Source organism: Pseudonaja textilis, chromosome 1, assembly GCF_049901715.1.
Source record: "Pseudonaja textilis isolate UNSWEBS1 chromosome 1, rPseTex1.2, whole genome shotgun sequence".
Lineage (NCBI taxonomy): Eukaryota > Metazoa > Chordata > Lepidosauria > Squamata > Elapidae > Pseudonaja > Pseudonaja textilis.
Genome location: NC_141990.1, coordinates 103,867,521 through 103,882,551, shown reverse-complemented (window position 1 = coordinate 103,882,551; position 15,031 = coordinate 103,867,521). Strand labels below are relative to the sequence as shown.

Here is a 15,031-nt window from a genome sequence, read left to right as displayed (position 1 = left end):
TGGTTAAGCTTTTATTTTAATCAGCTCACAATGCTATTTGCAGCTTTGATGACACAGAAGTTATCAGAGGAACTTATGAAACATTCATCTTTGCTTCTACATCTTTATATTATTTGGTTGTATTATTCCAAATTGCTTCAAGTTTTCAGCTTTGATGTAAATAAGAAGGTTCTAAAGACAACATGCAATTCTGTTTTTGAAAAGCCTGTGAAGTTTTTTGTTTGTTTTGTTCAGAAGTTATCTAATGAAGTGGAACAGTGAGACATTCAGCATGGATAAAAGGAAGTGCTTCCTTAATCCTTGAAATCAGATGGTACAAGTTATAAGGATGGATCTTAACTTAAGCAGTTCAAAAAGAGTTAGAGAATCATCTGTCTCTGAATACTAATTGCTGGATGATATGGGCAGGAGAAAAGTCTTGTACTCATTACATGTTTATGGGCTTTTCATATATATCTGCCTAGCTTTTCTAAAGATGGAGGGATTGCTAAGAGGATTGTTCTGATCTTGTACAAATTTTTATACCTTCTAAAAGATAATGCAGATATAAAATGAGTAATCTTTAATCTGATAATGAGGGAGCAAGGAATGTACAATTAACCATAGTGACATTCTAGCCACATTGGAAGCATATTTCACATCCCAGCTATATTGTGACTCAGTGGTCTTTTCTGCATCTATGCATCTATGCATTTTTTTTACTTGCAATTGATAGATATGGAAGTCATGAACTGACTCCTTGGCTATGTGCCCTGTGTAGAAATTATATGATGGATAAAAGGAAGGATCAGTTTCCAGTACTGTTAACAGAACAGAACAGAGTTGGAAGGGACTTTGGAGGTCCTTTAGTCCAACCCCCTGCTCAAGCAGGACATCCTATACCATCCCAGACAAGTGGTTGTCCAGGCTCTTCTTAAAAGTCTCTAGTGATGGAGCAACAGTGATGGAGCAACATCTGAAGACAAGGCATTCTACTGGTTAATTGTTCTCACTGTTAGGAAATTTCTCCTTAGCTCCAGGTTGCTTCTCTCCGTGATAAGTTTCCATCCATTGGTTTGATCCATTGGTTTGTTGTTTCATTGCCTTAGATGTATTTTTAAGTAAAAAAAATGTTCTTAATGCCTCTCTCTCCATTTTTATAGGGGGTATTTTTGAATGTGTGGAATCTGGTCCAACTGGAGCAATGGGAGCAGAAGAATTGGCCTTCCGATTTGCTGTGAACACAATCAACCGAAACAGAACTCTGCTGCCAAATACTACACTAACATATGACACTCAGAAAATTAATCTCTACGATAGTTTTGAAGCATCTAAAAAAGGTATGCTTTAGAAAGTCTTGGAGTTTGGTTGCTAGATGCCTGAGCAATCTAAATGTTTAATAGAATAAAGAGGAAAGCAAAATCAGAAAATCCAGAAATCTGTTTAATGAGAATTCACACCAGGCCAGTGTGACCAAAATAAATGTCAATGAAGTGCCACATGTGTTACCGTTTCTACTGCACAATGGTGGCACAAAATGCTAAGCCAGCATTATTCATTCATTTTTAATAACGATTGATAGATGGCCTGTCGAGATCAAGTGGTAAAAAGAGATGAGAAAAATGAACTTTTCTGATTCAGAAAAGTTTGTTCAGTCATCTGAATCCGTCTGACCCTTAAGATAAGCTGGAACAGTCCCTTTTGGGTAGATCAAAGTGTACAGTATATTGAATGGGAAAAAATCATGTTTCTGATGCAGCAGTTAATAAGTGAAATTTCCTGCATCCCAAACTTCAGATCTGAACATTTTCTGCATTTAATTCTATTGCTGTTTAAATATACTGCTCTGCACTACAAGAGTAAGGACCCTGAAGTCCTTCACAGAATACTAACTGACACTTCTAGAAAGCCCAGTCAACATGATCAGTAGTGATTGATATCCAGGATTGTAACTTGCAAAATCTAAAGGTCCACACATTCCCTTCAAAGCAAATTTCAGGGGAAAAAAATTTCCATGAGATAGATATCACTGATATGCTGTATGACTTTTAAAAATTTCCTTCTTTAATCCTATTTATCCTGTTATCATTCTGAGTAATGAACTCAGGGAGTGAGAACTCTGACACTTTTTGCAAGTTCAAGAGATCCTTTATAGAGTACATCATATCGGCACTTAGAAAAGTGAAGCTCTAAATTATTCCTGTGCTCAAGAATAGTTAAAGAATAAGACCTCATCCCTCCTTTGCTTCTCAGGTCACATGGGCCAATCCGTCCAGGTGTAGGTTCCTGCTCAACTTAGACAACTGTCCTTTGAAATGACCTTGGTTCACATATGGGCTGGGAGATGTTATGGCTAGCCGGCTGAGGCCCCACATTCCTGGGTAAAAAGAGTTTAAACATTAGCCCTTATTCTTTGTATAATGCGAATTGTATTTCTCTTTTTTTCAGCTTGTGACCAGCTCTCATTGGGAGTAGCAGCTATCTTTGGCCCTTCCCATAGCTCTTCAGCAAATGCAGTGCAATCCATCTGCAATGCACTGGGGGTTCCACATATACAGACCCGCTGGAAGCATCAGGTTTCAGACAACAAAGACTCATTTTATGTCAGCCTTTATCCAGATTTTTCTTCACTCAGTCGTGCCATCCTTGACCTTGTGCAATTCTTCAAGTGGAAAACTGTCACAGTGGTTTATGATGACAGCACAGGTAAACACAACTCTGGTACTTACGTTTGCAGATGCTCCTAATACAATATGTATAACCCTTTAACTAACCTAAGAATTACAGCTTAGTGCATATGTTCAGTTTGCCTGAAAATACAGTGAAATGCTGCAAGCTATAACATTAAAAGATTTTACACATATTCCTCCTGCACAGAAAGCTATCAGTAAGTGTGCTATTCTGTATATTTAATCTGCATCCAGAGAGAAAAGGAAAGAGATTTTTTCACCATAAACGTGTTTATCTAGGCATCTTAACTGAAGAAAAACATATGAAAATTTCATGAGAGCTATCTTTTGCTATTTCAGCTGAAAAACAAATCAGAGAGAATTTGTAGTACAGTAGTATCTCTTTTATAAAACACCTTGTGAACCCAATTGTTTATATTTTATTGAAAGATTTATCATTTTAAACTTGCAATTTGTTTTTATAAAGGGTATAAGCAAACAGGTTCTGACATGCTTATCCATTGTATTGGGAGTGGAGATCAGACAGGGAATTTCAAAATATTCAGTCACAAAAGTAGTTCCAACATGGATACACACTTTTCCATTGGCTATGTATTGCCATTGACATAACTCTCTGTGTTAAGTACAAACGTAAATAGACAACTATCTCTGACCATGGAAACCAAGATTCACCCATGGAGTAATGTTTGGCTTTGGAAAAGATCTCAAGTTCACACTGGAGATACCAAGTTGAGTTCTTAGCATATCTATGTATGAAAAAGAGCCTGGCTAGGAATTAGAAGAAAAGGACTACTTTAAAGAAAAATAAGAAAGTCCAGTTGCATCTTGAAAAAGCACATTTGGGACACAGGACCACTCTGTTTAATCATTTGCTTTGGGGGATTCTTTCTATTGTAGTAAATGTTCATATAATAAGGACAGACATATATTCAGGAGCTGGACAAATGATTAAGTGTGCATTGTAACACAAACACCATATCTTTGGCTTATGTGTAAAATATTATGCTACAGGTTTGAAAGAATGGAGTTTGTATTGCGTTGACCTTGTGAGGTAGTCCAGGCAAGAAGCACAATCAGGAACACTAGCTCAACTTCTATCATATGGCTATATTAAAAAATATCTGGCAAGTCTGAAAGTAATTCCTCTCGTCCCCCTGCTTTTAGAATTTTTTTAAAAAAATCCTCCTTTAAATTCAACATTTTCTTTATCAGACTGCTATCTAGACTCTTCTTCCTGACTCCCAGTCTTTCCCACATGCTATTTCATGTTGTGATGTCACAATGCAGATTTCATTGTGGCCTTTTAGGTAGTTAGGAATAGAAGCCTATGCATTCGTGTTGTCATAGAAGAAGGTGTGGCTATCATAGAAACTTTAAGTAACCGATCTTCTAAAAGTAATTTTGTTTCTGTTTACTTATATGCCAACTTTTCTTCTGAACGTTACTTAAATATATTGTGTATAATTACAAGTGGTTACTTTATGCCAGGGATTATATCTGCAGGAATTGCTTGGTGAGTTGGCAGGAAGTTTGTACTTTCAGACTTGCAAGATTATGTTAATGTAGCACGAATGAAGGCAAAAAAACGCATCACAGGATAATGTTGCAGTTCCAGTCTGTGTTGGTCACCAGGACCAGAGATTTAGTTTTCCAAGTTTTTGGATTCATGCTGGAGCCCATCCTCAGGGAATTTTTCTCTTGCAGAATTTGTACATTGAGTCCAAAAGCTTAGCAGACTAAATGTCTGGTCCTGGTGACTGACCTGGATTGGATCCTGTTCATGTAACCTTTTACAATAAAATAGATTTAACCCATTTAGTTGTGTTTCCTATCTGATTTACCTGGGATGGCTGAAACATATCAAGACTGACTGGTGGAATCATTGGACCTACTGGTTCTGGGAACTTAATCATCTTTGGTTCTGAAGGAAGAAGCACTACCCCATTTGGGATTAGTGCACAATCTGGGAGTTTATCTCATCTCTCATCTCCTGGTTAAGGAACAGATTTCTATAAATACAACTTGTGTATCAATTATGCCCATTTTTTGACTGACAGGTCCTATTTATGGTCATGCAAGTGAACAATTGTAACATATTCAACATGGGGGCTGCTCTTGAAGACTACCAAGAAACTGCAACTGGTCCAGAATTAAATGGCATGAGCAGTGATGGACAGATCTTACAATGCCTATATAATATATTTGCTTTCTGAGTTGTGCTGACTGCCAGTACATTTCCAAATACAATTCAAGAAGTTGATTATTACCTATAAATCCCTACATGGCATAGGGACTAATCTGAGGGACTATATGTTTTCTACACTATCTGTTTATTTGTCAGCTTTGGAAACCTTATTCAATGCTGCCACATAGCTTGAGAAAGTGGGAGGGGGGTGATTTTAATTAAGTAGCTCTTAGTAGACACAATAGAATTATTTTGCTAGTTCAAGATTATAGAGTGTGGCTCAGGAACAAAAAGGAACTTACTTTGGGATTGGTTCATGTGATATGATGATGAGGGAAAAGGGGATGGTTTGTAGTTTGGGACATTGTAGGAAGTCCAGGAAACTTTGAGTTTCGAGATGTCACAGATGTCACAGATGCTTTTCTAATAAAGTTACTTTTGATATGATGCCTGTCTCGGAGTTACTGATTGGAATGGAGGTTCCCTGGAACGCTGACATTATTCTGTACAAAGCAGGATGGTTTGCTTTAGATCAGGTCTGTAAAACTCCTGGCCCACAGACTCGATGCGTCACTCACTGGCCATGGCCATGCCCAGTTTAGTGAAGGGGGGAAAAGTCCTGATACATCACATGATGCCATCCTGATGACATGAGTTTGATACCCCTGCTTTAGATTTTATCAATTAAACAACATAATTTAATATGTATTAGATCTGGACCCTGTGTGTTGTGGCACCTGCCCTGTGGAACAGCAGCCCCTACAAACTCATTTGACTGAACTTCAAGTGTACCTTGAAAGTGGGTTTACCTTGTGTCCTTGGATTAATGTATCTGGAAATCTTTTCTAGGTTGAGGGTGATGTAAGAAAGTAACTGATATCATTGGTGTTATAATTTTTGGAACATTTCTGGATAATACATACATGCATAAGTACATACACAGAGACAAATGTGCACACACATACATGTATAAATTCACACACATGCACAGATAGTGAATTTTTTTGGGAAGACTCCTCTGGCCATTCAGTTGTTTAATCTGTAAAGCTTACACATCATATCTTATATTAACATTGTAGTATAAATGCTTCAGAGGAAACAGATTGTTATGAACAATTGATAGATCTGAGCAGAGCACAAACTTGCATAGTTAAAAACTGCTCTGTAGTCTGAGGTGCAATATAAATAATTAATACTATTAAATAGTCTGATTTATGAGCATTTTTTATTTCATGTTAACCACACAAGCACCTGTTACGGGAGCAATAAACTATGGTTATAACAAAGGGTCTTTATCTGTTGTGCTATTTTATTTTTAATGAGTGTCTTGACTAACACACTATTCATCAAGTCTCTGAAAATGAGATCTTACTATCAGGGGGAACTGGCAGTATCAGTGATGTGCATAAGATCTGAAGATATATTACAAGAATATTGGCTCTGCAGACAAGGAAAGTGTATGGTATTTTATTCATCAACAGGAGGGAGAAAGGGAGAGAGAGAGACTTTACAAGAATGACTGGATAGTAATAATTGTGTGTGTATTTAATTTTAATTATAATTTAATTATAAAAAAAAATGAATTTAGTTTTCCTCTGTAACAACTTAAAGACCAAGGCCAGACTTTAGCCAAGAAACAGTTGCATCCTTCTGCTATAAATGGATCACAATTAATTTATCATGATTTACCCAAAGTAAAGAGATACATATTTTTTTAAGGAACCTGCTTAATTAATTAAATTGAAGCATTTACTCATATATTTTATGACAGGGAAAGAAAACAAACCGATCTCATATATGTACAGTAGTTAGCTTCAGAATCTGAAAAATAAATTATTAAAGTTAAAATATTGAAATTATCCTTAGTGGAATTGTGCAGTCTGAAATTAGTTTTTAATATTTTTTTTTACATCTAGTTTTGTGCATGGTATTACAGATTTATTCTTCAATGAAACAGTGATATACATTTATACACACATGTGCACACATAAACACCAAGATATATGCAGCAACTTTAAATCTACATGTATTAACACTAACATCTCACATTTCAAATGTTTTATCAAAGTATAAATGCATGTAAATCAAGATGCAAATGAATAGAAGAAATAATATTGCTTTGGCATGTCAATTTTAAAGATCCTTGAAGTGTAGCCTAAATAGGAATGGATTTAACTGTCTAATTCCAGCCCAAATCAGTTTTGTACCTGTCCATTAATATGCATTCATGTTATTTCAACATGAGTCTGTACTGTTATGAAAACATTAACTTTGAGTGTTAATTTTTTTTATAAAATATGCTTTCTATATTCCTTTAAAGACATATTTTTGTACATGTTTTTCACCAATTTTTCATTTTATCTATATTTTATTCTCAAATGCATCTTATTATTAGATACATTTCAGTACATCATCTGATTAGAGAACTGTACTTAAAAATTGGACTGAAGTGACTTCCAGGAAATCATTGGTGAAGGAAAGATGGTTCTCCTGAGAATGGAGCTATGGAATGAGATGCCAGTGAATGAATCAGCTTCTCAGAGTTCCTTTCCATATAAGGAGAAGAATTGGATTGCTTACAAGTGCTCAAAAAAGCCGTTTTCTGGGAGGAGACCATAAGACAATGTTCTCTAGTGCAGGGATCACCAACCTGTTGGACCTCGGGGACCACCAACCTCATAATTTTAAATCCCATGGACCAGAGGCCCTGGGAAAATCCCCCAAAAAGTCTGCATGAAAATTCCCCACTCCGTTTTCCTATAGATCGGCCATTCTTTATTTGGGATCACAGGATATCTCCAGCTCCGTTCTCGGGGGTGGGGTGGGTGGGAGACTTTTGGCTTCATGCAAGGAAAGCAGCAGAAGCAGCAGAAGTCTTTTTTTCTCTCCCCCAAACTCTGCCAGAAATGAGTCTTTGTGAGACTTGTTGCACTGGTGCAGCCTCTTGGAGCAGGATGACTTTCAGGGTTCCAAAGACTCATTTCTGGTGGATTTGGGGGGAGAGAAAGAAAGACTCTTGCTGCTTTCCTTGCATGCAGCCAAAAGCTGAAGAACGAAGTAGAAAGAAACAGCCCAGTGGCCAGGCCAGGTGCATGGGGTGAATGGGGCAAGTTCCCCCATCTGCCCTTTCCCCTCTCCCTCACTACCTCATGTTGTTTGTAATGAAAGTGACACAAGCCTTGTGTTCCCACAGGCCATGCGGGTGGTGCAGCCTTGTGTTTCTGCACAGCTTGGTTTAATTATTTAGGGGAGTGCTTTGGGGGTGACATTTCTCTGTGGACCACCAAAATTTTCTCATGGACACCAGTGGTCCCCAGCCCACTGGTTGGCAACCACTGCTCTAGTGGGTTTAGATATTTGGAAGACAATGGATCATTTATGCCAAAGCCACAGTGGGCATCTTCAAAAAGACACTGGTTTGCTTACTTCCTCTCTTAATCACTTCTTTGGAAACACTGCACGTTAGCTGCTTTTGGGATATTTGGCATATTCAAAATGGCAAATTTCATTACACTGGGTGAGTCTCCTTCAATCCTTAGTGAAAGACATTTTTATGCATGTTTGAGGATTTCAAAAAAAATCTTATTTTGGAATAAACAGCAAAAGGGTGTTTAGAAAGTTGATTTTGGAAAGTTATAAATGGGGATCTGAATTGAGATTTGAAATTAATTACAAGAATCCTTCCTGTGAGTGGTTTAAAATTCTATAAAATATGAAGATTTTGAAATTAAAAGTACAAAACCTTCGCATGGGAAAATTCAGCTGTTTAGAAAAAAACATAATAAAATGGGATTTCAAAGGTTGGATACTAGAAGGACCAATAACTAATAATTTAAGGATGAGAGCTGAATTAATGCAGAAGGCAGCAAAATAACTTTGGAAGAGTTCAAGGATATTTGGAATAAATGCACTCAAAATTACTCTTAAGATTGTCTGCATTCATAAAACTGGATTTGAAAATAGTATAGAAGAGGAGCAAATTTATTTAACAAGATTGAGCCTGAGGCTTATTCAGATGTGGATTTTAAAATGGACAATTTTAAAAAATGATATGAAAAAAGATGCTATGCTGGACACGAAACTCAAACTGGCTAATGTTTTAATAATTAACAGAAATATGCAAATAAGAAACAAGAGGAATGAATTACTGATTTTGGATTTACAAAGGAGATGTGTTAAAATTTTGAAGAACTTTCTGAGAAGAAATGAAGAGAAAATGAAAAGAAATCAAGTTCTGGGAACTATTTAAAGAGATTAAAATCTCTTTAAATTCTTCATAAAATCCACATGGCCATTTGTCAGGGTCAGGAGATTTTCCATTTGGAATAGTTTTCAAAAATACAGAAATTTCTGAAATAAATAAATAAATTCTTCAGGACCATTTGTGGGAATATTAATCTATTTAAGCATTTATTTAATATTTATTTATAAATAAATTAGATATGGTGGGAAAAGATCCTCTGTTGTAGTATTGGAGAAAGTGATAAATTACCGAAATTGTATTTTTCATGATGAAGAGGGAAGTAATTTCTTTATATATCTTTTCTTTTTTGTTTTTTACTATTTCTTTTCATTTTTTAAATTTTTTCCCTCTGGACTTTCCCTTCCTTTTTAATATTTTTCTTCATGTTAGTTTATAATCTTTATCTTTAATCAAAATTATTATTATTTAAAAAGAAAAAAGAAAATTGGCATGGTGTGAATTCTTTTTCCAGTCTAGACCATGAGAAGTATTGTAGTTGGCATTTCAATTATACTGAATATAATGGACAATCCACTGTACATTACTTGTGAAAATCATATTTAAAAAAAAAAATCTAGGAAACTGAGATCTATATACAGTATTTAAAACTGCATTGGTAATATATTAACACATCACAATCTGCAAAATATTTTTTTAAAAAATGGGTCTGTTTCTTTATTACCACAGCCTTTAAAGGCTTGATCTCTTCCTGCATTCCAACGTTTTAAAGAAAAGTTCTAGAAATAATAAATGACATGCAGCTTTCTTCTCAAATTTCTAAAATAAACAACAACAAAAATCCCAGCCACATGAATTAATCTTCTCTAAAAACTTAAAGGGGGAGATTAGCTCCATTCGAAAGAGTGCTTTGTAGTCATTAAAAAGTTTTGAAGCTAAGTTTCAATTTCAACAACTGTGCATAATATAAAAACATAATAGCACTTTAAATTGCATAATGATTACTTTCTTTTTCTTTTTCTGCTTACATCTGCCATTTACTGTACATCTGTTCTGTTGAGGTTTTAGGCAGAATCTAAATATCATAACAAACCTTTATCTGTCCTACATATCCTACATTTTTATCCTCCAAACCTTCAGAAATCCATCCAAGCATCACCAGAGATAGCCTCAAAAATTGCTCAGGAGTACTTCAAAATTGTCTTCAGTAGGTGACGTGCTCCCAGTGTTCTGTATAGAAATCTACATACTCGAAATCCGGCAACCCGGATTGGCTAAAACGCACTGCCACGGATTGGCTGAGTGCGCGCCGCACTGATTGGTCGCTCGGGATCGCCGCGATTGGCTGAGCCGATCGCGGGCGCATTCAAAACGCGACCCGATTAGCGCAGCACTCAGCAGAAGGTCTTTAAGCCGCGCTTCTTCCCCACTTGCCCGTCTTGTGTTTTACCCGAATAAAGAGCTGAACCAAGTCACTGCCTCGCGTCCTTTGTGCGTATGAGATATACGACACTGGCGGCGAAGGTGGGATCTAGCAAATCCCACACCGCACGTGGCCCACGGAACCGCAACCGGCAACATGGCCAGCGACAGCATCGTGCCACCCGCTCCTTTCAACGCCGCTACTGAAGAATGGGAATCTTACATCGACCGATTCCTCATGTTCTTGAAGCAACAATCTCAAGGACGCGAACGGACAGAGAAAACGGGCCGCTTTTCTCACGCACTGCGGCCCCGCTGTTTTCAAAATGGCAAAAGCCCTTGCCAAGCCGCTCGATGTGAAGGTCATGGACTGGGACGACCTCGAACCCCTGCTGAGGAGCCACTACGCACCGCTGTGCCCACCCTCATTCGTCGGCACGAATTCTACCGCGCGACCAGAAGCAAGGTGAGAGCGTCAGCAAGTTTGTGGCAGAGCTCAGGGACCTCGGAGGGCTATGCGGGTTTACCGATCTAGACGAAGCCCTGAGGGACCGCGTCGTCCTCGGCCTCCGGGATTCCGTCCTGCAAAGCCGGATCATGGCAAAAGGCGACATCTCCCTCGCGGATGCCCTCGCAGACGCCACGGCAGCAGAAGCGACCCGGAGATCCGCAGCCCAACTGAAGCAAACCAGCACCGCAGAACGGACCACCGCAGCCGCGACCGACGACAACTACCGAACAGCCACCTCCACGCACCACGGCGACCTCGAGTCCTCCTCAGGCTCGGAAGGCGACGAGGAAGATGTCCATCGCATGCAGACGGGCGCGACCGCGCGACTCCACGGAACCGAAGATCAAAGTTCCAGTGTGCCGGCTGCGGGGTGAGCATCCAAGGTCAGAATGCCGTTTTTAGACGCGATCTGCCGCCATTGCGACAAACGGGACACATCGCAAAGGTCTGCCGCCTAAAGAGGAACCACAGCCCCGCCACCGAGACACAACCCCCGAAGACGCGACACCACCAGGCGCAACAACACTCCACCAAGAAACCGCGATCGGGACAGCGAGAGCCGCTGGAGCCAGGAAGCGAGGAACCGCCGTTTACACGAAGGCCGCCAGCGTGAGGAAACCCACCAAACGGTCATCGTCGGCCATTCCTCCAACTGGGACAGCCGGAAGGTCCACGTGGAGGTCGAGATCGAGGACCGCCCCTGCAAATGGAAGTCGACTCCGGTCGTACCTGTCCATGGTCGCATGGCGGGAAATTAAGCGACTAGTACCTTCCATGAAGCGGCACGAGCTGGAGAGCCAAACACTCGTCCTCAAAGATTACCAGGGGAATCGCATCCCGTGGTGGGGACCGGGCACTTCAAGGTCACTTTTAAAGGCGCACCGAAATACTTCCGCTAACAGTCGTCGAACGAGACCGCCCCAGCCTATTGGGACTACAATGGTTTGCGCCGCTGGGACTAGAAGTGACCGGCACCAACCACATCGCCGAAGCAGACTGGGAGGAACAGCTCGTGCGCGACTTCCAGGAGGTCTTCGACGGGAACCTAGGCAAGTACCGGGGCCCCCAATATCGTTCAGCCTAGACCCCACCATTGCACCCATCCGCCTCAAACCCAGGCGAGTACCTTTCGCCCTCCGACCCAAAATCGATGAGCAATTAAACAAGCTCATCGAACAGGGAGTCCTCGAGGCCACAGATCATGCCCGATGGGAGACCCCCATAGTCACCCGATAAAGCCAGACGGGTCGGTGAGAATCTGTGGGGACTACAAGGCCACCCTAAACCGCGCGCTACAACAAAGCGCCTACCCCGTCCCAGTAGTACAACACCTCTTGCACTCACTGAGGAGGCAGGGTCTTCGCCAAACTCGACCTGGCACAAGCCTATCAGCAACTGCCGGTAGACGAGGAAACCGCCGAGCGCAGACAATAGTCACACACCGGGGGCCTTCCGCTGCAAGAGGCTGCAATTCGAGTCAGCGTAGCCCGGGGTATTTCAAAGCCTGATGGAAAGACTCCTCCGGGGCATAAAAGGGAATGGTGCCGTACTTTGACGATGTATTGGTAGCCGGGCTGATCGGGAAACAATTAGAGGGCCGCCTACGGGAAGTACTGAGGAGATTCCAAAACGCGGGCTCAAGGTTAAGAGAGAGAAGTGCCAACTGCACACAACAAGGGTCGAGTTCCTGGGGTATTTACTAGATCAGCATGGAATCCACCCCACCGAGGGCAAAATAAAAGCCATTAAAGAAGCCCCGAAGCCCCGAAACAAAACGGAATTACAAGCGTTCCTGGGGTTAATAAATTTCTACAATGTTTTCCTGCCCCAAAAGGCGACCAGGCGGAGCCATTGCATAGGCTGCTCGACAAGGCAGCCACCTGGACGTGGGGAGACGAGAAGAGGACGCCTTCAACAGAACCAAGGACCTTCTCACATCAGACGCTGTCCTCATCCAGTACAGCGAGACACTCCCCATCACGGTAGCGTGCGACGCATCCCCTTTCGGAGTAGGAGCCATCCTCAGCCACACCCTCGCAGACGGAAAAGAAGCGCCCATCGCTTTTTCTCGAGGACCCTCTCAAAACCCGAACGAAACTACAGCCAATTGGATAAGGAGGCTTTAGCCATCGTCGCGGCCGTAAAGAAATTCCACGAATACCTTCTACGGCCGGACCTTCACCATAATCACGGACCATAAACCACTGCTGGGAATACTGGCAGGAGACCGGGCCACACCAATCATCCTCTCCCCAAGGATGACAAGGTGGTCCGAATTTCTTGCCGCCTACAATTACCGACTAATCCACCGCCCGGCAAAACAATTCCGCACGCAGACGCCCTCAGCCGCACACCGTTGCCAACCCTGGACGACGACCCAGCACCAACCACGTCTACCCTGAGCATCGAGACCTTACCCAACCTACCCCTGACCGCGTCAGACATTGCCCTAGCAACCAATAAAGACAGACGTCTGGCGCAGGTCCTGAGATGGGTGGGGAAAGGCTGGCCAGAAAAAGAGGAAGACAGCGAGTTCAAAGCTTACCGGAGCCGACAAACAGAACTGTCAACACAAAAAGGTTGTTTATTGTGGGGGGACAGGGTCGTAATCCCGGAAAAATTACAAAAAAGTCCTAAGCATGCTACACGAAGGGCACCCGGCATCGTTAGGACAAAAGCCCTGGCCAGAAGCCACGTCTGGTGGCCAGGGATGGACAAAGAGATCGAAGCCTGGGTAGCCTCCTGCAAGCAGTGCCAGGAATCAAGACCAAACCCCCCCGCCGCCCCGAGCCGAGAGTGGGAAACCCCCAGGGGTCCATGGTCCCGAATCCACGTAGATTTCGCGGGACCAACCAAAGGACACACCTTCCTGATAACCGTAGACGCTTACTCAAACTGGCTGGAGGTAAGCAACATGAAGACGACCACCACAGACTCCGTCATCAGAGAACTCAGCAAACTCTTCGCAACCCACGGCCTCCCAGATGTCATCGTATCGGACAACGGCCCCAGTTCACCGCACTACCGTTCGAGAAATTCCTAGCAGAACGAGGAATCCGACACGCATTAACAGCGCCCGGCACACCCGGCGGCGAACGTAGGATGGAGAAAATGGTCCAATTCACAAAAAGACCATCCAAAAGATCGAAACCGCGACATACAGGACAAGATAAATCGAATGCTCCTAATTCAACACATAACCCGAGTACCACAACAAACAAGAGCCCAGCGGAGCTATTAATGGGAAGAAAACTGCGATCCCCGCTCGACCGCCTGCACCCCACATACAACCCGGAAAGACCCCTGATTCTACCAGCAAACACAGAACATTCTCACCGGGAGACAAGGTTTACGCAAAAACCTCACCGGAGACCCCCTCTGGGTACCGGCAACGATCACCCAAGCAACAGGGCCACTCGTACCGCCTCCAAACAGCTGACGGACGAGCGTGGAAGCGCCACATCGACCAACTGAGATCAAGAACCACCGCGGGAAACACAACCGACACGCAGATACCAGGTACAGAAGGGAACCGGCAGGACACCAACCAAGAGGGGAGGGAAGACCCCAAAGAACAAACCCACCCGAAAAGGAACCAGCAGTACTCACCACCTGAAGAACCGGAGAGCGACCCCTCGAAGCCTCGCCTGGAAGGAGCAGCCGAGCCAGCTCAACCGACTCCCCGGAAGCCCGAGCGGGAGCAGCCAAGCCAGCTCAACCAGCCCGGAAAAGCCGAGCGGGAGCAGCGGAGCCAGCAGCTCGACCAACCCGGGAAGACCAGGAGGAGCCGCGGCGAGAGGCCTGACTCACCCTTCCAGGCGGTTCCATCAACGAGGCGGAGAGCGACAGGAGTCCCACCCGAACCGGCCAACAACCAGATGACAACTGACCAACGCAAGTCAAGTAGGAAAATACGGAGCCCGCCTACTTACGGGACTACGTCACGTAGGACCAAACCAAGAGGGGAGGGGTGTTCTGTATAGAAATCTACATACTCGAAATCCGGCAACCCGGATTGGCTAAAACGCACTGCCACCGGATTG

At 42.6% G+C, this 15,031-nt stretch overlaps 1 protein-coding gene across 2 annotated transcripts in view; it reads left to right on the top strand.

Annotated features, from left to right (window-relative positions):
- Positions 1-15,031, top strand: part of GRIK2 (glutamate ionotropic receptor kainate type subunit 2) — a 518,606-nt gene that overhangs the window by 222,788 nt on the left and 280,787 nt on the right. For both annotated transcript variants that reach the window (XM_026726676.2, XM_087913718.1), the window contains exons 2-3: positions 1,143-1,319; positions 2,428-2,685. In XM_026726676.2, coding sequence (XP_026582461.1) covers positions 1,143-1,319; positions 2,428-2,685 — 435 coding nt within the window. The remainder of the gene's footprint in view (positions 1-1,142; positions 1,320-2,427; positions 2,686-15,031) is intronic.